Source organism: Chaetura pelagica, unplaced genomic scaffold (assembly GCF_000747805.2).
Source record: "Chaetura pelagica isolate M959 unplaced genomic scaffold, ChaPel_1.0 scaffold76, whole genome shotgun sequence".
Taxonomy (NCBI): domain Eukaryota; kingdom Metazoa; phylum Chordata; class Aves; order Apodiformes; family Apodidae; genus Chaetura; species Chaetura pelagica.
The window spans coordinates 4,939,144-4,966,844 of NW_009970723.1; the positions used below are offsets into that span (position 1 = coordinate 4,939,144).

The 27,701-nt window shown below is 35.2% G+C and overlaps 1 protein-coding gene across 1 annotated transcript in view; it reads right to left on the reverse strand.

Moving 5' to 3' along the window:
• Positions 1-14,192: 14,192 nt before the first annotated feature.
• MMP16 (matrix metallopeptidase 16 (membrane-inserted)) overlaps positions 14,193-27,701 on the reverse strand; it is a 183,412-nt gene continuing 169,903 nt past the window's right edge. Inside the window, exons 8-10 of the mRNA XM_010006416.1 lie at positions 22,690-22,840; positions 19,633-19,748; positions 14,193-15,098 (exon numbers count right to left, since the gene is read on the reverse strand). Coding sequence (XP_010004718.1) covers positions 14,764-15,098; positions 19,633-19,748; positions 22,690-22,840 — 602 coding nt within the window. The 3' untranslated portion in view covers positions 14,193-14,763. The remainder of the gene's footprint in view (positions 15,099-19,632; positions 19,749-22,689; positions 22,841-27,701) is intronic.

Consider the following 27,701-nt stretch of genomic DNA (forward strand, 5'->3'; position numbering starts at 1 on the left):
ACACAAATCTATTCTAGTAAGTTCCTGTATCCCAAATTGGTTTCCTGTTAGACCAGGCCAAACATGGAGAAGGTGTAAATTTTCTTTACCTTTGAGTTTGCTACACAATGCCTATTTGTCAATTATACCCAAATAAGACATACAAACTTACAGTTATTCTAGCTGAACTGAACTGCTCATGAACTGTGAAGTTCTACTTAATTTTGAATCGAGGTATTTTCAGAATATGCTTTAGCCTGAAACTGTTATACCTGCTGGGATCATGTAGAAGTGATGATGTTATCTTATACAGTATGCCAGAGTGATTTCTGGAATACCTCCCCTTCCAAAAGAAAGCACAGGTTTTATCTCTAAAAGACCTAGCTAGTGCACTCCAGAATAAAATCTGCAATGCACACACAGTGAGAATTGCCAGGGAAACAGGACCTGGAAGAGATTTGGGAATAAAATTATTTAATACTGTGACAGTATTCAGACACTCCATATCTTCCTTGTAAATCTAGTCTCTCTCTCAGATGATAAAGTATTTTTCTTACTAAAGAAGAGCATGAATAGAAAAAATCTTCAGGCCCTTCTCAACCTGAATCTATTACTTTAATCAAAGTATAAGCAAAGTCATGCAGTGAAAAGCTGGCCAGTGTGACAGAGTAACAACTTCCAATGCAGAAATAAGAGGGGATGCAGCCACACTTGTCATGTGTCATGGTAGGAATTTTCTAACTGATGCTGAAAATCAAAGTAAAAATTATCTATGAACCACAAAACAAAAGCACTATCTTATTTAGCAGGTGAATCAGCAAGTGAGCAAGTCATGGATAACAAGGATGTCTCTATGTGTCACTTCAGGGGAGCATTTGAAATAGAAGAATCCAGGAAAAGTAAGAAAGATAATCAATATCCTGATTAATGACAGTAATTTCACACAAAAGTCTGGGAAAGTAAGCATGCTGTTTAGGAATTGCTCCTTGCAGTGACTTGTGAAGGGATGAATGAGTTCCAAAACCAAACTTCATGTATTCAGTATATTGAACAGCATGGTTCATATCTGATACTTATTTCAGCTTGGAAATTTTCTAGATATTAAATACTAATATAAAAACATCTATTGGTTCTTCAAATTTTTTTGTTTGTTTGTTTTCTTGGATGTTGGAGTTTTACAGATTTGCCACTCTTGTTCTCCTGAGTTATAAGTAAATAGTTCAGATTACTAAAAATAATAATAATAATAATTCCAATGGGGAAAAAGGCACTCAAGTGAAAATGTCTGTGTCTTGCATTTAACATGGCAAACACTGAAGTAAGATAATATGTTTTTATTAAGCCTTGGAAAATCTCCTTTGCAATCTGAATGTATGTGGAGAGGATCATAATACATTTCTTTCTGGGTTGGAAGTGACTCAGATGGACATTGATTAGGTATTGATCAGTCCAGCCTTTTGCACCAGTGAGACAGTTCAAATATGCACCAAAATCTTGCATATCTTATAGAGAAAAATCTCCTTAATAATAATAATTTTCATCACCAGCAGCAGTTCACTGCCAATATACTTGGAGAAAATTCAGGTCAACTCATGTATTGCAGGCTTTAGGACTGAACAAGGTTCACCAAAAAGTGCAGTCTTCACAATTCATAGTAAGTTTTCCCAGTTGACTTAGTAGGTGATTTATGAAATATTTGTTCCTTTTATCTGTAACTTGGTTTGAGTGGAAAATTACTGTGTGCCATGTTATTGTATGCTGCTTAAAAGTGAAGAAAGTATTATTAATATATTCCATTGGCAAGTATTGGTGTCTAGATGTTTAGCTGATTTTGTATATAATAATCCAAATGGCATTAAAGTGGCTGGCAAGCAATTACTAGGAATATTTCTTATTCATAATCAGATTTGTCTAATTGATAAACCTGGTATTGATTGTGTTTCTTGATTGGAAAGACTTTTGGAGGAGAATAATTCCTGGAAGCTAAATCCTGATTTTGGGCCCAAACATTGAAACAAACATCTACTTATTTGTCAAATACTATGTGAAAATAAGCCTAAAAAAAAAAAATTGAGTTACCACACCAAATTTCTCACTTTAACTGTGATTGCTAGGTGCTTACTAATAAGTTTTCTGTCTGTAGCAGCATCTTCACATATAAAGTGAATAATATGAAGATAAGGATCAGCCTGGAAATTGTTTTAATTCCTGTCTTTCAGAAAAAAAAAACAACATACTTCCAGGAACTTAAAATGCTAAGATAATTTAAGACACTCCCCAAATCCTTTCACTCAGAACTGGTGTTTTTCCTGTCAGTCACCTGCAGACAAGGCCCAGCCAGGCTCCTCTCATGTGAGAAGTACAATCAGTGACTTCTGTAGCATTTGTTTTATTCAGTTCTCTTAATTTCTTCCTTTAATAAGGTAAATAACGGAATTTCCTGGTTTGTTTGGTTTTTGGGGGGGGGGTTTGTTTTTGTTTTGTTTTTTCTTAAATTACTGATGAGCTACTTGTGTGTTTTAGCAAGTGTAAAACACATGCACCTCTGAAGTGAAGTGGAAAAGAGCAGTTTTGGGTAGCCTAGATATGTGATGAGTTCAGCCTCAGATCTTGGATCAGCTTACAAGTGCTAGCTTCTTTCTTGCTAGGACTCTGAAACAATAATAACTTTCAGTTTCTCTCCAAATAGATTGAGGTAATTCTTGGTTTCCTACACCCATGCATCTGAGTGGGTGTAGGAAACCTTTAATTCTCTATAGCCTAAGAAGAATTACATGTTTGTGCACAGGAGGAATATAGATCTTTGCAAAGCTGAGCCGGTTGGCCAAAATTTTGCAAAATTCTCCTTTGCATCTTAGTCCTGTGGTCTTCTATTCTGATTTGATTTGAAGAAAACTATAGACTTTTTGGTTTTTAGTCTTCAGCTATTTTCTAATCTGAATGATTAGACTCATCTTTCTTTATATTTTTCATGTCTTTTCTTACACACTGGAGAGGAGGAAATTCAGCCACCTGTTCCTCTTCTTTGTAGTGGTTGTGGCATCAATCTCTAATGAGCTACACTTCAGACAGTACAGAAGTAGCCCCACTGCCACACCCTCCATCTCTTTTCCATGCAAATTGGTTTTTTCGACTCTACTTTCCTTAGGAAAATTAAATAATGTTTCTTTCACCCTGCTCATACCCAGATACATCCATAATAGCTCAAAACATTGTAATTATCTGTTAGGTACTCCTTTTACAAGGCTGAAGTTTGCTGTAATTTTATACAGTGTCTTAAAGGCAGCAGCTATAAATCTTACAGTAATATATGCCAATTAAACCACAATGCCTTTATGAAACTTTTTTCTGTTCTCTTATTTATTGACAGATTTTTTTTTTTAATTACAACACAATGAAATGATGGTAAGTACATAAGATGCAATAGTATAAAAAGCCGTTTTAACCCTTCCCTTGGTTAAGACACTTACAGCAGACAAGAACTGCCCCACCCCAATTCCCCCCTTCTCAAATGAAAACAAAAAATAAATATAAATTAATAAATATAAAACAAATCACTGCACAGCCCTTAACTCTTTGATTGCCATGGCAAGAACCATAATGACGATCCTAGCATGTGACTTTCTGTGGTTAAAGGTTGCCGCAGCAGTCAAAGGGTTATAGCATTGTAAACATAAGTACTTTGTTGAAAATGTTGAGTCATGTTAATGGTCTACAGCAATGAGATTATTATTGTGACCCCTTGACCTTTAATGACACATTATAAGGAGTTAAAGAGATAATAGCTTGGTGAGCTGTAACATAGATTAATTAACCCATTTTGTTTAACAATGCACTATGAGGTCTTGATTTACTAATAAAAGACAGCTTGTGTATAATAAAACACTGTTCAATGCATTGATCAGTAAAATCAATGAAAAAATCAGTCTAAGCACCACAAAATTTTGCCTGATTATATCTGACAGTCATAATACACTTTAGCACCATTTAGTCAGCCTTGCATTTGCACACAAACAAGCTTTGTGTTTGTCAGTAGAAGCTACCTGAAGGAATAACATATGTCAGTTATAAAAAGGTTACTGTATAGAATGCTGTGTGAGCAACTAAAATAAAATAAAATAAAATAAAAATAGTAAAATGAAACCCAGTTGCAGAAAGAAAATAAATGCTTCAGTTATTTTGTTACTAACACACATTCTGATGAGGCAAACATGGGCATGAAATGCATATGGGGCTATGCAGACAAAAGTGAATAAAAATGTGATAACAGAGAAATCTCCACATCCACATTATTCATCATTCTCTTTAAATGAAATGAACAATTGTTGGATGGTTCAAGAAGTGGAGCTTGAAAAGGGTTGATGTTTAACAATGTGTGAATTTTATGGTCATGTTATGCATAAAATCACTTTCAGAGGTATCCTAACAACTGCACCAAAATCTTTATCCCTGCACAAAAGGTTGATTTCCTCCTTCTCAGAGGTGGAGGATAAACATGAAAATCACAGTATGGGAAGCATTGCAACTATAGTAGCTTCAAGCTAACATATTGGAACCACACTAATTTCTGCTGGAATTACAGGGAATTACAAGGAGGAAGGAATTGCAACAAGATGGAAAATCAAATCAGCTACTAAAATTACAAGCCATACTCCACAAGCAGAAGTAAATAAAAAATCAGCTTCTGGGAGATACAGGAGAGACCATATATATATGCACTTGAAAGAAAGCAAAGTGCATGTTATTCTGAAAGAGAAACAAGAACATGTATGAAGCATAGAAAAAAATGTACCCTTTTGTATCCATATCAAACTCTGATAGACCACACAGTGGCAAAAGCAGCTGGAGATGCTTAAACTGCTAACAATACTAACTGTAGGACTGGCAAGGAACAGCCATCACCTCCCTCAAACAACTTCTGATCATATAGGAATATTTACCACATAGAATAAACTTGCAGAAATCAAATACCTGCATCTTTTTCTTCAAGCTGTGACTGAACCATGGAACAAATCTGATTCCCAGACTACAGTAGCAGATGTCAGAGAGAGCTTTTCATATATATATTATTCATGATGCCTAAAATTTAGGATCAGTCAGAAATCAACGTATACTAGCAAAGTATTCTGCCATGCAACAGTGCTAATGTGTTATGCTACTGCAATAATGTAATGGTCGTTGATGTATTTGTATGGACTGACCTGTGGTAGAGGAAGGGTTCCAGCTGTATAATGACTGTCTGAAAATCTATGACAGGCATCATTACAGGCATCAGAATGCAAAAGAGGAAGAGAACATGCTAAAGATGAGAACTGGGAGCACTGGAAATAACAAACATTTTTGAAATGCAGCTTTCTGGACTGCCTACCTCTCACAAATGGCATAAACCATGCATGAAAATGGTATGCAATGGCTGGCATCAAGAATGATAGGTCTCTGCTGTTACACCATTGTACACATGAACAGGAGAGTAGCCACAAGATGCTAATAAGGAGTTAATGATGGTCAGTATGGGCTTATCACATCATTTTCATAAAAGATTTAAAGGATGACAGTGTCAATGGATGTCAGAGGCTTAATAATTGAAGTTAAGTTGGAGTTCAGTGTTGGGGGACTGGACAATGAAGAAGATTTAGTGAAAGATATACATCAAGTTCCTCAAATGTTCACAGGAGTTTCTGAGAAGGTATTACCTCTTTCACTATACACACAAAAATCTGCCTTTCCTTGTGTGTGATTAAATGAGATGGATAACAAAATTGTATTTTCTTCTTTTCTCTATATACTGAACTGATCATTTGTCTCTTGTCTTCCAAGCGCATATAACATCAAATATTGCCTTAATTAGTCAGGCAAAATGTCAAGGCACAGTGAAAAAAAAAATGTGTTTGGAGTGGAATCAGAAGCTTGATCATATTTGTCAATTTATGTAAAGAAATAGCAACAGATGATCCATCCAAAAGTCATAAAAGTATTTCTATTATCTCAGACACTTCAGGATTGAGGTAAGGAGACAAAGATACACAGCTGTAAGATAGATTAATAGATGTAAAGGCTTATCTGTCCAATATGTCATCCAGTGGACTTCATTTTTGTTTCTAAATTCTGAAAACATATGTAAGAACATTTAACTGTGACAAGTTTTTGCACACATATTCAGGGTGATGTTAGTTTAGCTAAATCTCTGTCAAAAGATTTTTTTTTTGCAGTACATAAGTAATGTGCTCTCTCCATATATTTGTAGTAAGGTTTAGAATAACTATCCTGAGCAGACTTACAATTGATTACTCTCTGGTGGGTTATGACACAAACCATAGAATTCAGTGGACTTTTTAGATTCTAATAGGTATCTTTGTTACTGGAGATCAATAATACTTTCAAAGGTTTCACCAACTTCCTGAAAATATTTCCTGGAGAAGGGAAAGCTTTATAGCAGCCTTCCAGTAGCTGAAGAGTGCCTAAAGGAAAGATGAAGAGGAACTTCTTATGAGTGCATGTAATGATAGGTGGAGAGGGAACAGAAACAAACAGAAGGATTTAGATTAAGAAGAAATTATTTACTGTGAGTGAGACACTGGAACAGGTAGCCCAGAGGAGCTGTGGGTGCTCCATCCCTGAAAATGTTCAAAGCCAGGCTGGATGAGATTTTGAGCAACCTTGTCTAGTGGAAGATGTCCCTGCCCAGGGTTGGAGGGTTTGAAACTATATATTTTTTAAGCTCCCTTCCAACCCAAACCATTCTGCAATGCCACGATTCTTTTTTACTGTTGATTATTTTGCAGTTACATGTAATTTTAACGGTGTCAATGGTCCTTGGCTCTTTCACTTTCTGAAAAACTGGTTTTGTACATGCAATTACAATCCAAAATGTTCTCATTGCTTTTCTTATATTCTTCTGGAATTGAAAAATGGGAATATGCTCATGCTGCTTTTTCTGTGTCTGTCTGCAGTCTTTGACCAAAAGAGCTGGCTTTCCTGGAGATACTAGAAGTTGTTAAATAAGATCATGACTAATGTTAGTTTCCTCTGAAAAATATTTAAATAGGGTGTTTTGTTATTAATTTCTGTGTGCCATTACTGTGATCCAAGAAAGGAATCTCTAAAGGAATGCATATTGGCAGCAGATGATGACCTGTGTATTTTGGTTGATAAAGAGCGAGCTTCATAATCCTTGGTCTGTCCTCTAAAATGACTTTCAATCAGGCACAGTAGGACAGAACTGTGCATGAATTGACAAGAGATGCCTACATGGTTTTGGAAACAGTAAAAATGGGTGATAAGCATATACTTAGGTGAGAATATTTTTACCAAATACATTACATAGAGTAAGAGCTGGTAATAGATTATATGCTTCATCACATATCCTCTATTTCTCTATTCCTATTCAAGACTAAATTTTCTTGGCTATAAAAATCTCACGTATTTCTGTGAGCTGTGTGAGTATTGACATTGGTGCCCAAATGACAACGACCATTAAAATGTCCTGAAAGATGTTTTAATAGTTTCCAACTACTTTGTGATGATGCATGGCCAGAGTTCATAGTATTTTATCATATGGGGTAAAACACAACCAGTAAATGCAAACCACGGCTACACCTTGCATGTATTATTTTTGGTTGTCATGATAACTTAAAAGAGTGCTGTCGGTTGCTGATTATATCTTGTGAATAAATGCCATCATACGTCCATTAGTAATTTACAAAACTCTATTTTTCTCCAAGCAGATAAACTGCTTGGAGTTGGCTTCAACATGGTTTTTGTGCATTATTACTTTTTGAGATATATGTAATATGTAATTGTGAACACTAATAAAGAGTATTATAAACAATAATTTTACATTATGGAAAAACCTGCTTTCTTTTCTTTGTGGTTGGAAAACGATAGCAAGGGAACAAACATTTCTTCACACCTTATAAAGCACTCTCATCTTCCACAAGGTAGATTATTTTGTGTACAGCCATATAAGTTATGAATATGTGTTTAGACTGGGTATCAAAATACGCCAACATATCAGGATGAAAATATACATTTAAAACATTGTTTTCTGACTTAACACACAACTCCTTGCAAGTGGTGAACCCATCTAGGCATGCACTGATTGGCAGAGCTACACTGTTATGGTGCCAGTTGTAAGTAATATAGTACTTGACTAAAATCTCTTGAGACTCCTTTGTCATATTATTAAGGGGCAACCAGGTAGTTTAGGAATTTATTTTATCCCAGTTCTGTTGCTAATCCCACTTTCCAGAAAGCCAGAATGATGGATGGACAAATGGACGATTCAGGACATAGGCATGGCACAGAATGAAAGTGATTATTCCATAATTTAGTGCCAGATGGCAAGATGGAGAGAATGTCCAGTATATATTTTACTGCAACAGCAAAAAAAAATAAAAAAATGGGCATGGCGGACTATGAATTAAGATATGCTGATACCTTGTCAAAGAGATTAAGGTTGTAGTTATAAAAAGGATGTGATGCAATTTCATAGGGTAGAAATTACTATTAACTAAACAGGAAAGTTCAGTTTATGTGGTGCCTATTATAATTACCATCTGTGGACGATGTCATTCCACTGTAGCAGAAAAAACTAAGTTGTGTCACTGGAAAGCTTTGTGCCATCATAAAAGGCTGGCATGTCTAATGATTATTGTTTATGTAGTTTTATGGTGACAGCAAGTAGCACTATGCTGCATACATATCCAATGGTAGGAAATTATTTTCAGCACACTAGTTCAACATTTCTTCATTTATGTCTTCTCTGCCTCTAAAATTTATTTCATCCATATTGTTGGCAGACTTGAGCAGTACTTAAGGCTATCTCCACAGTGTAAACATACTTTATGTACACTTCTCACAGAATGTCATATTTCAAAGATATAGTAGGCAGCTGCAACTGCAAATGCTAATAAACTGACTATAATTTGTAGATTGCTAAAGCTTATGTATACTGGGAAACAAGACCTGTTTATGATGCTTGTATGTAATGGCGTCTACATATTTTTTTGAAATACAATTTGATCTTAGAAACAGATGCTTGCTGAGGTCACATACTGATGATTGTTCAAAATGCGATCTGATTATCAGCGGGCTTTCCTAGTTAAATACATACCTCAAATAATGCCACGACATGTATACAGAACCTATGCTGCCTAACATTAGAGGATACCTTAGATCAAACATCAATGGAGCCAGTCTGCAAACAGTGATGATATGCTTTTGATGCTTACTGGGCATTTTCAATATTGATGGCACTGATGAAAACATCTTTATCAGATTGTCATCTCAGATGGGAAGTCACAAGAATGGGTTCGACAGATTGGAGTCACACATAACATTTTTTCATGAGACCAGTGGCAGAAAATTCATTGATTTACATGCATAAATCAGAAATTAATTTTATGAGTATATGGTTTGTTTACACCTGATTTTGTAACTGACATATGTTTAAATGTCTGTCTGCAGTCTGTGTACCATGAGCTAAGGGAGTATGCCTAACGTAGTGCTGGTGTATCAGTCACATCTATACCATTGTATTCAATAATAGGTCATCTGTTCCTCAGCTGCTACGTAGTATTATTTGATTTTCAGCATAGTTGAATACATAAGTGGCCGGTGACATTTGTTGCCTCCACAATAATAACAATTTTCCTTGTAGCTCATAGGACTATAGTCACCTATTTACACTTCTGGAAATAGAGCAGTCCAAAGACAGTCTTGACAACGAAAGAAGGTGACAGGGAGCTACTGTTCTGTAATGGCTGCTTCACATCTCCTGCTGTCACAGTGCATGGCTTCCTCCACCTCTGCAATTGGTGATAAAACTTTAGCCATGTTCTGAGAAGATATGGGAGCCAGGAGAGAGCAAGCCCCTGCAGTCATATTCTCACACCTCAGCTCAGTCATCTTCTGCTATCTCCAATTTAGGCTGCTAATGGTGTGGTAGCTTGCATTTCTACTTTCTCAAAAATGGAGTGCCTGGAACGTTCACTGTTCAGTTTGCTATGTGTCTTTTTTAATGTTTGCCCTAGGGATGGTTCAAATGCAAAAAAACCCCCAACACCCTAGAAGAATAGGAATGCAATGTTTCCGTTGCTTATAGGCAGATCCTACATTCTATTCTACACACTTTTTTCTAACCGACAAGCTAGAATTTTATTCTATATAATTTGGTACCAAAAGCTACATTTAACTGACATTAAGATTGTGAAGTAAGACCCCCAGAAAGATTGACAATTCAAAAATTAAGCCTTACACTCTGTTCTTAACCCACGGTGCTCATGGCACAGGAGTCTTGGCCAAACAACTGAAGAGGTGAAATACACTTCTAAGAAAAAGTGTAAGTCTGCTCCATAGATTTTAGTCTATAAGCTTCTGTTAGTTTCGTTCACAAAATTAGCCTTAAAAAACCTTTATCCCCTCCCTTTGCCCCACTTTGAAAGAAGAAAAAGAACAAAAGTTCATAAGAAGATATAAAATATGTATTACATTTATTCAAGAGACTTGAAAGGGCTCCTTTGGAGCCATTTGAGTCTCTCTATCCCAGCCTATCCAGTAAATATACAGTTACATAGTTTTTAAAATGTTGTTTTTTGGGTTTTTTTTGATAAAAATTAGTTTGTGTCTACAGTCAAGAACCTTTTTATAGACTTATACATTAAAAGGCCAGAGTAAACACTGCTATCACCTACTCTGGCCTCCTGAATCATACAGACCATAGTACTCTGAAAGTACACAACCCTGTATAGTCAATTTGATAGACTGTAACTGATTAACACAATGCATATTCAGTTTTGCATTCTTCCACAGTACAGATCATGACAATAGCAATATGGAAATGTTTATTAAAATTTTTATGAAAAAGTTACGGCACATGAGCAGGAACCCAGATTGCAGAACTGAAAATATTTGCAATTTGTGTTTTCTTAAATGTCAGAATTACAGGCCCTGGTATAAAAACAACTGTTCAAAAAAATAACATTGTCTTAGAACTTTTACTCATTTGAGTTCAAAATGAAATCAGGCAACATTACTAGTTTACTCTGACCTTCTATAATTTGAAAATAGCCAGTATGCATTTGGGAATTACAGTGGACACAACTGCTACTACATCTTTTTCTTAAAACAAACCTTTATGACTGTGTTATACTGAAAACAGGAGTACATAATAGAAATTCTGACACAATCTTGCTCTGCATGACATAAACATGCCAATATAATATTTTTTCTCCCTCTCTCTGTATATAATATATATGCACTTTTATGTAAAAGAAAATAGACTGCTTAACTTATCATGTATTCGTGTATCTATGATGTACCATATACCAAGCACTAGACTTATCACACTTACCTTCCTGCATAATTAAGGTTAAATTCTCGAAATACAAACATTTTTGTTACCTAATCAAAGAACAGTCAACATGCTCAGCACTTCATTACTGTCAGGGAAAAAGTTGCACAAAAAGTTAAAGCTGCCATGAAAGATATTTCAGAATTGAAGTGAAATTTTCAAGTGAATAAAAAAAAAAAAGGTGAGATGCTCTTCTGACTTCAAGGTAATATAAAATAACTTCTCCTACTGTAAAGGAAAACCAAAACTGGAATAAGGAGTGCTGTTAGTGTTTTCCACCAACTATCCAAGAGAAAAAATTGGAACAGCAACATGAATCATTGTGTTCTGTGTGTAGCAGAACAAAAATTATAGTAGTTCGCTGACATTAAAAATCTCTCCATGGATTAAAATATGCATGTATGTGTATGTGTTTGTGTGCATTTATAAATATACAAACACACACACATATTTTAATATATATAACAAACAGGCATAGAATTCCAAATTCACCAAATGAGCTGATGCACAGTAAATATGATGTTACTTAGCTGTCAGTTAATCTATATATTCAGCAACAACTGAATTGGATTTGCTAAAAAATAGCAAAAAGTAATTTTTTTTACTGTCAGAGTGACAGAGCACTGGAACAGGCTGCCCAGGGAGGTTGTAGAGTCTCCTTCACTGGAGACATTCAAAACCCACCTGGATGCGTTCCTGTGTGATGTACTCTAGGTGACCCTGCTCTGGCAGGGGTGGTTGGACTAGATGATCTTTCGAGGTCCCTTCCAACCCCTAGGATTCTATGATTCTATGAAAAAATGCTATGGGCTGATACTGGTGCACTTCTAACCTACAGTATGCAGTACCTCTACAAAATTTCTCCAAAATGCCATCTGCATTGCATATTTGTTGAAAAACTATATCTTTTTCATTTTTGTTAACCGTACATATGTATATCTGTTTATGCTCTAAGAAATAAGTTTGCAATGCTTTCTAGCATGCCACATATGTTCATAAAATAAGTCTTCAAAACAATATAAAATCATGTAATTGAACAAAAAGGCATACTATTTTTCATGCTCAATATAAATATAAATTCAAGGCAGTCAAGCTATCCATTACCAAAATAATAATAACCGTAATATATATGTATATATACCTACACTCTCTAAAAAATGATCCAGTTATGCGGATTAAGAAACCAGTAAGAAATTGAATGCAGTATAAAAGTCCCGTTTTATGTAAAAGCCAATACTGGCCATTTCAAGTATTTTAATACTTTCCTATAACCTTTTCATTAATATCTAGCTATTTCTAGAAATGATAATTTTATACTGAAAATCGTATTCAAGTCAAATAAAAATTAACTTCTACTGTAGTTCATTTTTAGAGTGTGCATGTATACATAGCAAAACACCGTTCTACAGATCTATCATAAATATTTCAGTTTATGTCAGTTCTTTTCTAAGAAAACACTTCAACTTTTTTTAATCAATTTTTGGATAATGTATATCAGGCCTTTTAAGAAACAAAACTTTTCTTAGTTCATTTGCAACATTAGATTCCCTTCAGTTTGTGCCAGTTTGCAAGTTAAAGGTCAAAGATTAAAGACATAGGACAGTAGACTCATAGTGAAGCTGTTCACAGAAGACAATGTTTAACTTGGTAACGACAGGTCAATAATCAAGTTCAAGGCAAGCTGTTCATTGTTGCAAAAGCTGCTCCCCTCAAATCCTGGCTTTCATAAAAAACCAGGTGTCTGACTTTTGGGGTGCATCATTCTGACCATCTTTAGTAAGTTCACAGCCCAGTGACTGTAAAGCCTATCACTGCAAGAAGCAGCTCCTAAAATCAATAAAGAGGTCTGTCAGTTGCTGACTTTTCTCTAGGAAAAAAATATTGATACAAACCCGCTCTGCAGGTCACATGAAAATGACAATACTGCTGTTAGCACAAATTACACAGAAAGACAAAATGCTTTGGTGGTCCCTTGGCTCTGTCACTGATACTATGTTCGGCTGAAAGGCAAAAATTTGCTTAACCCTTTGAGAACTATGGTGAACATGCAAAGGGGTAACACACTGGAGGACACTCATGCAATATCAGAGTCATTGTTTTAATTTTGCTTTGGAACTGCAACTCTACCTCTGCAGAGGAAAATTGAATTATCATGCAACACAGTTTAAAAGAGAAATTCAAGATGCTTAAGGTAAAAGGCTAAGCTACTAAACTGTCTCCAGTTCAGAAAAGTTCTTGGTAAGTGGTATTAGTTATTAAAATAGTTTGGTTCCTTTAACCAGAAAGTAGCTGGTAAATGTATCTTCTTTTCTATTTATGTTATAAATGCTTTTCTATCAATAATGCAAATAATTAAAAACACTAACTTGCAGTCACAGGATATCTGTTTTGAAACACTGGTTTTCTTTTAAAACCTGTATTATCCAAACACAATCCTATAATTAATGACAACCAAGATTAACATCCACCAGACTCTGAAAACGGATGCAATAGTTCTCAAAGGGTTATACCACCAATGTAATACCAGCATTGAGTTCCTCTATAGCATGACTGTTGCTTTAGTTCATTGAAATTCACTTCAGAGACACACTGATTTTTACCACACTTTGGAATGAATGCTCCTGGCAGACCTTTGAAAGGCCTGGGGCAGCTGGCTTGGTGCAGCTTGGGAAAGATTATGCAGGAAAACCAACCAAAAATCAAACAAACCAAGAAAAAGCTTCTGCTCGAATATAGTAATGAATACAAATGAGTCTAAAACATTGAGGACATAGCCCAGAGCAGCTGTAAAAAACACAAAATGAATGTATTATTAAGGCTGTTACTATATTGCAGATATTTTGGCCCCCTGTTTGTTGGAAAATGGCTGTCCGAACAGTCTGAAGTCCTGCGTGTCATCCGAGTCTCCCACCTGACAAAACTGGAAGTAGGAGTATAGGACTTTATCCGTAGCAGACAGAAAGCAATCCTCTTTGGAGACAAAGCTGTTTTGGGTCTTCTCACTTTCCTGAAAGTTCCGTTGTGGGTTGTTGTGTTTTTCTAAAAAAATTTCCTTTCAGCAAAAAATATTTCAAAGGGGAACAGGCCTTAAGGGAAAAATGTAGAAACATTGGAGATATTTTTTTTTTCCTCCTCATTAGTTAATCCTGATAGTTTATCGGGCATTGAACGTGCAGAGGAAAGGCCTAGAATCAAATGACAAAGAAAGACAAAGGACTGAAGGAACAGCAGATACTGTGTATCATGGAAGCTTCCCAGCTGAGCGAATCATCACTCAAGCGCAGGACAGGCAACCCCTTGGGTTTCAAAGATCAGCTTTGTTTCAGACTGACAGATGCCCGCTCCTAGCTAGGAAACTGCATAACTGCTCTTGTGTTGAATCTCAAGTTACCACAAACTCCTGGGAGGGAAAGCAAAAAACACAAAACCCTACATCACACCCACTCTTGCATAGAGCGTTTGCAGTACAGTATGTGGCGGGGTGTTCCTTTCCTTTTGAACTGGAACACAGTGTAAACCAACACAAGGAGGCACAAGGCCAGGATGCAGGGAATGACGATGGCTATAGCTTTCACAGTGCTGGCTGTGTTGTCCAGTTTGATGACAATGTCAACATCATCTTGAGGGCTGTGTCGGTCTTTGTCTCGATCTGTTGGTCCATCACAACCCATAAAATCTTTGAGGATGGATCTCGGATAGCCAGGTTCCACCCTGAGCATCTGGTTATTGAATTTCCAGTACTCTTTTCCTTTGTAGAAATATGTGAAGCCTGTAGAAGAAAATTGCAATTATTCATGGTCATATTGAATCAAATCATGTCACCAACACACCATGACCAAGACTACTGGTATAAAATTATTTTATAATATAAAATTTAAAAGATGTAAGGAATAGAATTCACCTATCAGTCTTTCAAGCCTTCTTAAAAAAATTGATTTCTTTACTGTCTCTAGAAAATCTAACATCAGGATTTTTATTTTTTTTTTAATTGAATAAACTGCAAATTAATTTTCTTTCATTAATTATTAAAAAAAAAAAAAAAGGAATTCCAAAGAGTATGATTTTTGACAGACTAGGGTCCAGCTGATTTGTTCATTCACAGAAAAAAACCAACCAAAATTACAGTTCTCAGGGCCAGGACTTTGAAGCATCACATTTTCAAGATGGGAAGTCCACTGAAACAAATTGCGATGCTATGCTAGCCAGAGATGCTAACTGAGCCTCCTTAATGTCACATAGCCTACTGCTGTACTTCAGAATTAAAAAACTGCATGAAATAACAGCAGCTCTGTCAAGAGAAAACAGGTGTAATCAGATTGAAGTTTTCTCCAAAGAGTTGGTATTTGATCATTCTGGTGTAATCCATGTTATTAGTAAACTTGTCTTAATGGGAAAAAACCCAACAAAGCAAGACACTTGACTCTCTGCCATAAGCCTACATAATTTTATTATCCCAGATGAAAAATGCCATTGATCTGGAAAGAAACAAGCCTTCTGGATGGGTAAACTTCCTCCTACTATTTCTGAAATTAATGTGAACAGCTGGATTTTTCTTTATCTTTACTTCATAGACCTCAGCTTGTATCCTACAGTATTAAAGGCCAATAAAAATATTAAAACTGATTGGGCACTATTTGTCATTTTAACAAGGCTTTCTGAAAATATTGGTAACTGGCTATATGGCGATAATATTAGTAATCACCCATTCAAAGTTGTAGCCTTTTTTCAGTATAAAGTATTTTCCAGGTCAAATTCTGTTAAAAAACCTTCATCATCTATTACTACTTTTCAGAATATTTAGAACATTTTAACATTCTTCTACATTATGTGCTTATGTAATTTTAATGGCCTTCCTAGCTGCTGTAAAGGTGCTGTTTTCCATTCCTTAATCTGTTGCACTTTTATTATGTAAAAATGTGTTGATATATCTATAAAAAGGTATAATACTGGTGAAAAAGAAAAAAGAAAAGCACTGAGCTATACCAAAACAGTAGTTAGGAGGCTTGTTCACAATATGCTGTTTATTCTGATTGGAATAAAACAAAAAAAAAAAAGAGGACTGGAATTTTTTTAATACAATGAAGTTTTGAAATGTTAGCATCTATAAAGTTCCTTAAAGCAATCTGTAGTTTAAATTAAAAACTATCAAAAGCAAAATTTCAGTATTTTGATCCACAGATTGTCCTACCTTTACATTCCATATAATACGTACGCAAGAAAGCACCGTACATACGTGTCTTGGATAAATATTTAAAGTGTGGAAACTTTATACATTATCTCTACAAATATTCTAATACATACATAGAGACCATATAAAGATATGACAACTCTAAATCTGTATTCTTACATACATATAGAATAGACATATATATACATCAGGGACACATATAAGTCAGAATACTGACATTACTATTAATTGTTATTATACTTTTTTTTTATTATAAAATTTAAAACTGTTAAAATCAAAGCACTAAAGGAATTATCAACCCCTATAGATCCAGTAGAAATTTTTCAATCAGAGCATATTTTCCACTGGAAAACCTTTAAGCTATGTTAGTTTTCTGTAATTTTTCTGAGGCTGGAACCAGGATAGCAGTACCAGATGAAGGATGGAAGTTACCAGCAGAGAAGTGTAGTTGTAAAAGACTAAGTAGTTTTATTGCTTCTCATGGCAGAACAAGTTGCTTCACACAACTGTTGAAAGTGATTTAGTCTAATCTACTTGACTTATTGAGCCTGCCTTGGGAGCTGCTCCTTGAAATTTTCCAGGTCCTAGTTGCTGAGAGTAGTGAGCACAATGCCTGACCCAAACAGCATTGAAGGGTTTTGCAGTCACTAAAGTGTCAAACAGAAACTCAGATTAGTAGTGGTAGTAAGCACAGGGCAAAATCAGCTCGATGGGCTAACAAAGTACACTACCTTTTCTCTTTCTTCTCTCTGAAAATCGCCCCACCATTCACTTTAGCAGAATTTCAAGTTGGGACGTGAGATTTTCTATGTTGCCCTCAAGGCAGTAAGAAAGATTTCTCCAACCTGGAGATCTTTGTGTGATCTCAGACTGCATGAAGCAAGAGAAAGGAAATTTATTCATGTCCTCCTAAGAGTTCCTTCCACAGCATTAGAAATCAAATCACATTATGGGTGGTAGCAGAGAGACTTTCAAAGGTGCTACATGTATCTAAGCAAGCTTCTAGGACACTAAGTCTAGATGTTGACTTGAGGAGAAAATTGTTCTATTCTCATCTTTTCCAAGCCTGTTCCTGCAAGTTTATCCAAAATATTTGTGGACAGTGAAGGAAACCCCTTTATGATCAGACTTATTGCAGGTGTTCATTTTAATGATTACAGAATAGAAAGACAAGGGAAAGAAAAAAGTATTCTTTAAAATGAAATTATTTAACTGGAAGAGATGCTTTCATGTGTTCCCTTCCAAAGCTATATAGTAAAACTCCCTTGTCAACTCTGCTTCTGTCCAGATACAGGTAAACAGTTACAGCCAAGATGAAATCAACTTCTTTCCAACTAAGCTGTGGTACTCCTTACTTGCACCTCCTTTTTTTTTCTTTCTGTCCTCATACAAACAACAATGAAGATGTGAACTGTTTCTTAGGACATGTCTGTTTTCTTGATTTCAGGGAAAATGTCTTAGTGATCTTCTTGGGAACTTTATAGTGCTATTTTCAGTCCCTCTTTCTGCCCTGGGGCCTTTTTAGGCTGAGAAACACAAAAATGCTTTCTTTCCCTTCCTCTCCTTCACAAGCTCGTGTCATATTTTACCACTCTCCTCATTCAAAGTCACAGAGACTAGCAAAGCCACTGTGGTAAAAAAGACAAGACCACGAGTCTTTCCTGTCTTAGGAATGAGTGCTCTGCCTCTGTCTGCAGTACTTGCGAACTCACTGGTCTGAGTGTTTTCATTTGTAATGAGAGACACCTGTGCCTGAACTCAGTACAAAGAACTTATGGAGAATGCAAACAAGGTAAGGCAAAAACCCAAACCCATACACACATACATACATACATACATACATATATATATATATGTTGAATTCCTTTTGGATGTAAATAGTCTAAAATGTGCTTAAAAAGTAATGAAGAGAAAAATACAGATAGTATATCCATTATGTCTATGCATATGTGATTGTGCCCATTTCCATATATATTTCTATTTGCAAACAGTTAGTTACTGAGTGTGATGGATGCAGAATATCATCTTGACTGACCTGCATTCCAGTTAAAACCAAAATAAAACTAATAAAAACACCCCCCAAAAATATTAAAAAAACATCCAGTCTAATCAAAAGGCCAGAATCCAAAGAGGGTCTCTGCTTTTGGATAAAACAGAAATAAAGCAAGGAAGCAATTAAAAAGATTTCTAAAAAAAAAAGCAAACAACAAACATTTCCAAGGTAAATTACTTCATTAAGTTAGAGTTTGAAATAGGAGAATAAAATGGCTTGTACAAAGAAAGAAACCGTTTAATTTGCTTACTAAAAGGAAATTAAAACAATATGACAATACATACGTGTGTTGTCTGTGAGGCAAACAGAATATGCTCAGAACCTACTAATAAATAAATCATAAATGTCATACAACAATTCTCCAACAATGATAAGTGATGAAAAATGTATATTTTTATTACCATCAAAGAGTTCTAAATTTTGTGCAACCGAGGGCTCTATCAGCAGCCTGTCAGCAGCCACTGGGTAGCATCAAATTCTCATAAGAGATTCTCTTTGCTCTCATCAATTTGTAGGTGTGGCCAGCTGAGATTCTAGGTTTCTTTATGTGATGATGCATCTTGATACAGCTAGTAGGACTTTGTACTAAGATCTCTGTGATCAACATTTCTGCATCATGGGTTACGTAACTTCCTGGGGATATTTCTGCTTAGGTAAAGATTTTGCTTCCTTTTTCTAGCTCTTCAGAATGAAAGTAATACCTTTTGATCTGTTTAAACAGCCAACACCTTGACAATTCAAATAGAGATATACTGTGGTTAGGAAGCTTCTTTTAAGGGGAAATATAGTTCAGCAGAGAACAAAAATAATTAAGTTAATGAAAACACAGAAAAAAAAAATTACATCAAGTTTTAAGATACTAAATTTGAAAGAATTTTCTCCACTGTGTCAAATGGTATGTGCAGCCATTTTCACAACAGTAAGAACTATATCAGGAAATAACTCTGTTCATAACACAAGAATTATTTTGCTATTTAACATGAATAGTCAATCATTCCTGTACTATTCTATCTTACATAAAGGGTGTTAGTAAATCATTAAAACAGGAGCGTATTTGCATACCATTTTCTTTGTGAACGAAGGCTCCCTGAGGAGATTCTGGGATACCTTTCCAAATTGTGATTGGTTTGGGATAACCAGGGTCCATGGATCTCATTTCTTCACTGTACCTCCAGTACCTGAATTTTTTTTTTAAAGGACAAAAAAAATTAATAAAATTAAATTAAAAAGGCTTTAAAAGAGAGCAGATGAGTAACTAGATATATTCTCCTTTCAACAGTTGCTACATTCATTAGCCACAAATGGAAACACCCGACTTCTTTTCCTTGAACATGCTATCACATTATGAAGAAACCTATTTGCTGACTGGACAACAGTTTCAGGTAAGCAGAAAGAAGATAAAAGGTTTTTGCACTTTCACAACTAGATCGGCATGTATCTCTACTTCTAATTGCAGCAATTCTGATGCCTAGGACTTCTTCACAGTGACACAGAGAGATGCAACATATGCAAAAAAATATACATCAATGTTTTAGATAATATTTTAATCACAAAAATTATGGCAAATTCAGATTAAAATACTCTTAATTCAGCTTCTTTTGTGTATGCATTACAGTAGCTCTTCATTTCATTATCATTACATAGATATAGTGTAATAAAACATTCAGCCTGCTTTTGTGCTTTTTTTGCCAGCCAACCCTACTCCAGTTTGAAAAGCTTCAGCATACAAATTCTAGGCAACCTGAACCGGTAGGAAGAATTTACACTTTTGTTTTAATTTATACTTACAGATAATGTTGATAATTTCTTTGTCATTACGTAGCTGGCTAAATTGCTACGCATGTATTATTATAAGCCAGTTCTAAGAATTAATTTACTGTATCTCTATATCTCTGATACAATATTTTGATCAGTAATTATACATTTTGATTGGCTTCATTAATATAAGGTGTACCAATTTAGAGCATCATTTTCTTGGAGATTTTTTTTTTTTCCAAATCAACATTATTCATGTGAAAAATTACATTAAAATGCAGCCAGTCATCATCTCAGGGCACCAAGAACTTGAGAATATATCACATTCATTGATACTCTGGTCACTGCTAAAAACATGACCCTTTTTCTCCTTTTAATTCATTTGACTTCACCTTTTAGAAATCCTGGTTTTGATCTTTCCTGATATATTTAAAGAGTTTTTAAGTGGACAATATTTTGTCTCTGCAAAAGTACTTAGACACTCAGATCAATTAAGGTCTTAATCTTTTTAAAAAACAAAATGGTCTAAACTCCTCAGAATGCCCCTCCTCTGTGGGGCATTTCTCTGGTTTTAAACTTTCCATGAAATTAAAAGGCTGCAGATAAGTGGGTTAAGAGTTGGTGGTTTACATTTTAAAAAGTGCATTTTTTTTCTTTCATAGGCATAGCTTTTATAGCTTGATTTCTTAATTTAGTCACGTATGTATCAGTAACCAGCCAACAAAGCAATGCTCTTTACTTTGAAATATAACATCTTTCAGCATTTACATGGAGAAAGAAACAAGCACGTATTAGTAGTAAAAAAAAGTTCTGATATCAATAATATTGCAGCCAGTTCTTGTTCATCTGCTGGCTCTGTACTTCATCCTTGGTTTGCATTTTCTCTTTTCATTTTTGTCTGTTCTCTCTTTTTTACAGTTTTTTGTTTGTTTGTTTTTGTTGTGTTTTTTTTTTATTCTCACTCTTCCCTAAGCTTAATATTCTGTTTGCTAATCTACATTTTCATCTGCATTTCTTCTATATCAACTATATGAACTATTTTACCCTTTCTTCCATCCCTCTCTCCCAGAACACTATTTTTAATTTTTTTAATTTTTTTTTTTAAATCTGCTCAACCATGGGAATCAACTTATTAAGGTGGCTTTCTTCTTCACTGTGGAAATTGACTGCTTAAAATTATCTGTATTCACATATGCTCACATGTTTTCAAACACTACAAGCAGTTTACTTAGCTATCTACTTTCTTAATGGTGAGTGCTGGAGAATATTTTATTTTATTTTATTTATTTAGTTGTTGTTTTGTTGTTTTTTTTAATAAAGATTTAACAATAAAATTGGTTGTGGCAATTTGTCACGCAATATTACAGTACTGCTAAAAATTATCAACAGTTGTGTGTTATAAATATTCTATGCTGTGCATTGGATTAATTTCCTAAGTGATCCATAGGTACTACTAGTGTCTCAGAATCCTAAGTATCACACAGTATCAAAAGCAGCTTTAATACTTTTAATACAATTAATAAAAACATTGCAATTATTACTAGAGAATAATTTGTCTCCGAGCACTCAGATTTTGCACATTGATACATCAATCAACAAACATAATGACATACTGAAAACATGTAAAATAAATAATTCAGATAACTTGCAAGGTTTCAAAACCTAATGAGTTTTCTTGACATCCCTATAAAGGAGACAAATCTTCTTTCCCTTATTTTTACAGACAGGAAAATAAAGACACGGAGACATTAAGTGACTAGTGCAAGTCACTTCCAGGAGTAGAAAACAACTCAGATTTTATAATTTTTTAATGTTCTTTATTAATAATTTTTAAAAGTGTCCCTTCTGAAGGGAACTGTAAGATTTATTTAAAAATAATTCATAGGGAACTGCTCAAATTGTTCTCTAGCTTCCTGCTTTAGTGTCATTTCCCCTTCTTACGTCATTTTTTAATAGTAGCAAAGAAGCCATTTCCAGTGACCTTAAAAAACTTTGGATCAGGCCTTGTCTGTTAATGTGTTAGAGGTTAGAAATGTAGATAAAAAGGAGCAAGTAAGAGTGCGTGTAACTACACTACTTTGAATATTTAAGTTTAAATTTGCCACTATTATGACTTGCTTGTTGACTTCTAAATAATAACTTTTCCACTGGATATACATGTACTCATTTCAGTATATTCATACAAATATCATTTAAGTTATAAGAAATGTGAAAACATTCTGGCCCTCTACGTAGAAGTGAAATTCATCCACAGGAAATGAACTGTTCAAGTGGCTTGACTTCTCCTTCTAAGAAATAGAGAAAAAATTAACACACTTAGCTGACATCAACCAAATCGCTTCCTTGCAGAATTCCTATACCAACCTGTCTCCTTTGAAGAAGTAGGTTTTCCCAACGTCTTCCCACCAAATTGCTGAATCAATACCATGCGAAGGAATTCCGCTTCCAAGTGTTACCAAATCATGAGGATAACCTGGCTGGAGAGTAGTGTCCTTGAAAACCCAGAACTTGTTTCCTGTACAAAAGCATATATATACATACATATATGTGTGTTAGACTTCAGTACTCACAGTATTATTATTCATACACTCCTAAGAAATAAGAAAGACTCCCAAAGGGCTATAGTGATTCTGCCAAACACAATGAAATGAAAAATTTTCTAACACTGAAGCTAATGCAAATTTAAATATGATTTACAGACACCTTGGATTTATAAAGCACCTCTCTTTCAATAAACTCACAGAATGTTTTGAGACTAACTATATAGGGATCAAACTCAGAACAGAGTAATCTCAAGAGGCCCTGTGGTTGATAATGTAATACATTTACAGCAATATTACACAGCAGATTCACATTTCATTAGGAAAAAGAGTTAATTTAAAGACAAAATGATGTAAGAAAATATATTAATAAATAAAATGAATAAACTACTATCCTCATAGAGAACATATTATTTTACTACTCTGTACTCTCCTTCTCAAGGATGTACAGGCTATTTCTGAAGACTATAGAATTTAACTTCTTTTAAAAATTATATTTTCTTAGTGTGGCCTAAAGACCACAAATTGACATTCCAAAATCCCACAGGTGAAAACATTGTGTTTCTGAATTAATGGTGTGTTGCCTTTAGTACCAAAGGCAGTAAGATTTTCTCTTTGGTTGTTGGTGATTACTCATTCAAAATCACCCAACTGACTTATTAAATGCTGATACAAGGTAGTTGTGTGACTCTAGCTGGGGTTAGCACAGTGTTTACACAAGCCTCAGGTTACCTAAACTGTCTTAAATACAAATAATTACATAGTTGCTCCAGTGTTTTGTAGTACAGCACCCCTCATGCCTGATCTTGGAGATGATCCTTCCTGTGCTCTCACTTTCAACTGGGTATCTTACCTCACCAGCACACAACTCCACTTCCTCACCTTCAGTTTGCTCTAGCTGTCTAGCCAAGCTCTTCTTTACTGAACACTTCCATGATTATCTCACCTGGGTCATTATCTCATACTAAGCCTTTAGTCTAACACTGTTCCCAATATTTCCGTTGTTCTCTAGACACGTTACTAGGGTCTTCTCCACATACCTCCTGTCTTATTCTTGCAACTATCTTCTCCTTTTTACACTTTTGCTTTCTTCTAATTCTTCTTAACAATACACGTTTCACCTGTGTCTTTTCAGTAGAGACTTCTCTTTCAAACACAGACAACTTTGGCTGAAAAAAGGAAATTAGCATTCTCATAAACCCCCTAGAAATAGGGAAAAGGGAGCATAATTTGTATTTTAGTGCTTATCTGAAGAGTTTGCTTTGAGGCCTGTCTTCGGTTTGCATATATGTCATTTAGGCCACAGGGCCACTCTTTCTAAGCCAAACTATAGGCTCCATTGAGTAGGAACCATGTGCTTGTTTTCTCTTCAAAGTATCACCTTTGTGTTTCCAAAGAGCATTGCTATTTTTAGTAATAATAATAACAGTGAAGGAGAAGGTATTCTTTGATGTCATGTAGGCCATTCTGAGTTGCATCACAGGAAGGTCTAGAGAAGATCCACGAACATATATGCTGGAAAGAGTCCAACAAAGGGCTATGAGAATGATTAAGGGACTGGAACCTCTGTCATAAGAGGAAAGGCTAAGAGACCTGTGGCTTTTTAGTCTTGAGAAATGAAGACTGAGAGGGGAACTCAGTAATGTCTAGAAATATCTGAAGGGTGGATGTCAAGAATAGGCCAGTCTCTTCTCAGTGGTGCCCTGTGACAGGACAAGGGGAAATGGCATCAAGTTACAACACAGGAAGTTCCACCTCAACATGAGGAAACACTTCTTTACTGTGAGGGTGACAGAGCACTGGAACAAAATCATGGCTGATTAAGTCATTGTACCTACCCGTAAGGCTAGACAGGCTGTTACACAAGACTTAGATTAAGGCAGCATGCTGTATAAATATTTTATAAGGAAATGTAATATTGCCACAAAGATCTAGTATCAGGTGTATGCCAGAGTCACCAAGATGGAAAATCTGGAGAGCTGGTTTGCAGTTGTTTTTTATTTTATCTGTCCCTCAGTGGGATTAAATGCTTGTTTAACGGGAGGGAGTTTTAATCTCTCTGCTTGTACTGGAGTGATTTAGAGCATGCTTTCATTTTATCAGAGTTTTAATTAGAACAGGGGATATAGTTTCAGTCCCTCTCATACTGGGTATCCAGAGTAAATTTTTTATCACCTTCTTTACAGCTGCTTGTCACACACTTCCCAACACTACAGTTTGTTCAATAGATTCATCTTCTTCCCCCTGCCAGTTGAAAGGAGAAAGGGTTCAAAGAATGGATATGTACAGAGCCCTTTGAAGTTCTGAAAATAAAAAAGACATGGAGATCTATGAAGACCAGTTATGGAAAGTCAAGGTCTGTGTTGACCTGGGATTAAGTTCTGTGCTAAGCTGACTTTTATAAACTCCTTACAAAATTCACTTATAGGATTTGATCATGACAGGGGTGAGCATCTTCAGTCATTCACTGTTCCTCTCCCATGTGGTTTAACCCTTTTGCCAATTCCTTGACAGGACACAGAAGGCTTCAGATGGTATTGGAAGTTTCAAAAGTTGCCATGTGTTTTGGACCTGACTAGTTGGTACTTATGGTGTGTATAGCAGATGGCATCCAGTGAATGATACTGAGCCAGATAATTTCTGTTTCAGAAGATCATTCAAAATGACAGCTGTTGCACAGCATTGAGAGGCATATGCTGTGATGTATGCAATGCCATTACCTTTCTCTGTGCCTCACAAGGAATAAGAGGAAGAGCAGTTATTAGGAATAGGTCGTTATCAGCCATATGCAACAAGTCAAATTTGGCTATTAACAAGATCAGGTCATATAAAAATAAAGAGGGGTTGAGCACATACCTTGTAAGTGACAGCACCACTGAACCAGGTATTTATGCATGCTCAGATATAGTGAAGTAGAAGGAAAGCACATATGTGGGAAGACAGTACAAGAGATTAAATGCTTCTTCACTTAATTCCTTAATAAGGAGCAAATTCTTTCAGGGTAAACAGAGAAAAGGTAAACTTAACTGTATTTTCTGGAGACAGCAGGGCATTGAGAGGTCTAGCATATGTGGGCAAGACTTCCATTGATTCTAACAAGAAGGAATTGCATTTAACATTTGCTTTGGAAGACACGTTTAGTCTGCTACGACTCTGTTGACTGCTAATGGGAAGGACTGTATATAAGAAATCCAAATGTTCCATATGGTTGCCAGTTTCCACTTTCGTTGTTTCTTTTTGTTAGTTTATTTCAGGGAGTTTTAGCTGGTTTTGTTGGTTTTGTTTGTTTTTCTGTTCAGCTTTTGTGCCTCCGCTGGAGGGAATTGGATAGCTGTTGATCAGAGGATTTCCAAAAAACCCAGAAAAAATCAGAAGCTTTCAAAATCAGAACCAAATATTACTAGGAGTTAAAGCTGAAAATCAGTGCAAAGACGTCTGGCTGTGATAAGCATTAGGTCATTTTATTTCTAACTTATATTTATGTATCTTAAATAGTATTAAAAATGAAAGCTTAAGACAGTGTGCTTTCATTTATCTCATGTTCTGCTTCCTCTAATAAAAAGTCAATACTCTTCATTAACTGTGATTAGAAGGAAAATAAGGAATATGTGACAAAACTATAATAGTTACAGTTTGATCCTTCTTACAGATAACTAATGCTCTTCCAGAGTCCTAACCTATGCCCTTGGCATAAATCACCACTGTATTTATTTTATAAAGTTGTTTTTTATGGTCTGGTTGGTGGGTTTGTTATTCTCATAGAGAATAAAGCACCACATGTTTCACAAAGTCTGACCAACCTTCAGAACGTTTCATCTCTCTGCTTTTATTCCCTAATGTAAGATCTAATATAAAAACAAAGAAAATAGTAAGGTAACAAGCTGAAAATGAAGTGATTAAAAAAAGTCAAACTGTCTTTGCAATTATGCTTTGTTAAATATCATCACTGTAAGGAAACAGTTGAGAAGGATGAACTGTGACTGCAGTTATTTGAAGTCACTCAACATCTTTGACATTCTAAACAAATTGCTGGAAATAAAGGATATCTATCATTATGTTTCAATTTTAATATTAAAAATTTAACTCCATATAGTCTTCAGACTGCTCAACTACCTACTCACTACTGCAAACAATTATGAAGTTTTTAGCAACTGCAGTTCTTCCAGTCTCAGAATGCTGAATAGTTGTGCTCCTGTGTTGTCAGCAGCCAAGCTTTTGGTTCATGGTATATACAATTATAATATTTGTGTACTTCAAGACCTCTGTGGGATATAGCATATAACTACTATAAGTGTTACAGTGATGAAACAAATTCTCAAATATTTTAAGAACTATATTTGATTGAAACCGGTTAAAATTTTATTATCTAATTCTGAAGGTTTTTTCCTCAGTCACCCTTGCTCTCAATTTTGATCTTTCATCCTGGATCAACTGTCTTCATACTAGTGCTCCCATGTTACTATTCATGCTTCCTTTTTTTTCATTCTCTATTTCCCACATAAAGTTTCTGTTATTTCTCTGCTCCATGATCTGACACTATAGTAAATCTATTCATAAAAATAAAACTGTCAAGCAGTAGGATAAATGCAATTGAAAGTTATGATGGTGCCACTGGTAGTATGAGTTTTACAGCAGCCTTCTATTGCTACATTAGGTTTACCATAACTTTCAAAAGCACAGATGGTTTGACAATTTCATTTTTAGCACCATATAAATTCCCACAGATACAAAGAATAAAGTTTACTATTCACATTTCCTCATTAAAAGAAAAAAAAAAAAAAAAAAAAAAAAGGAAAAAAAAAAAAAAAAAAAAAAAAAAAATATTTCGGGGGCCCT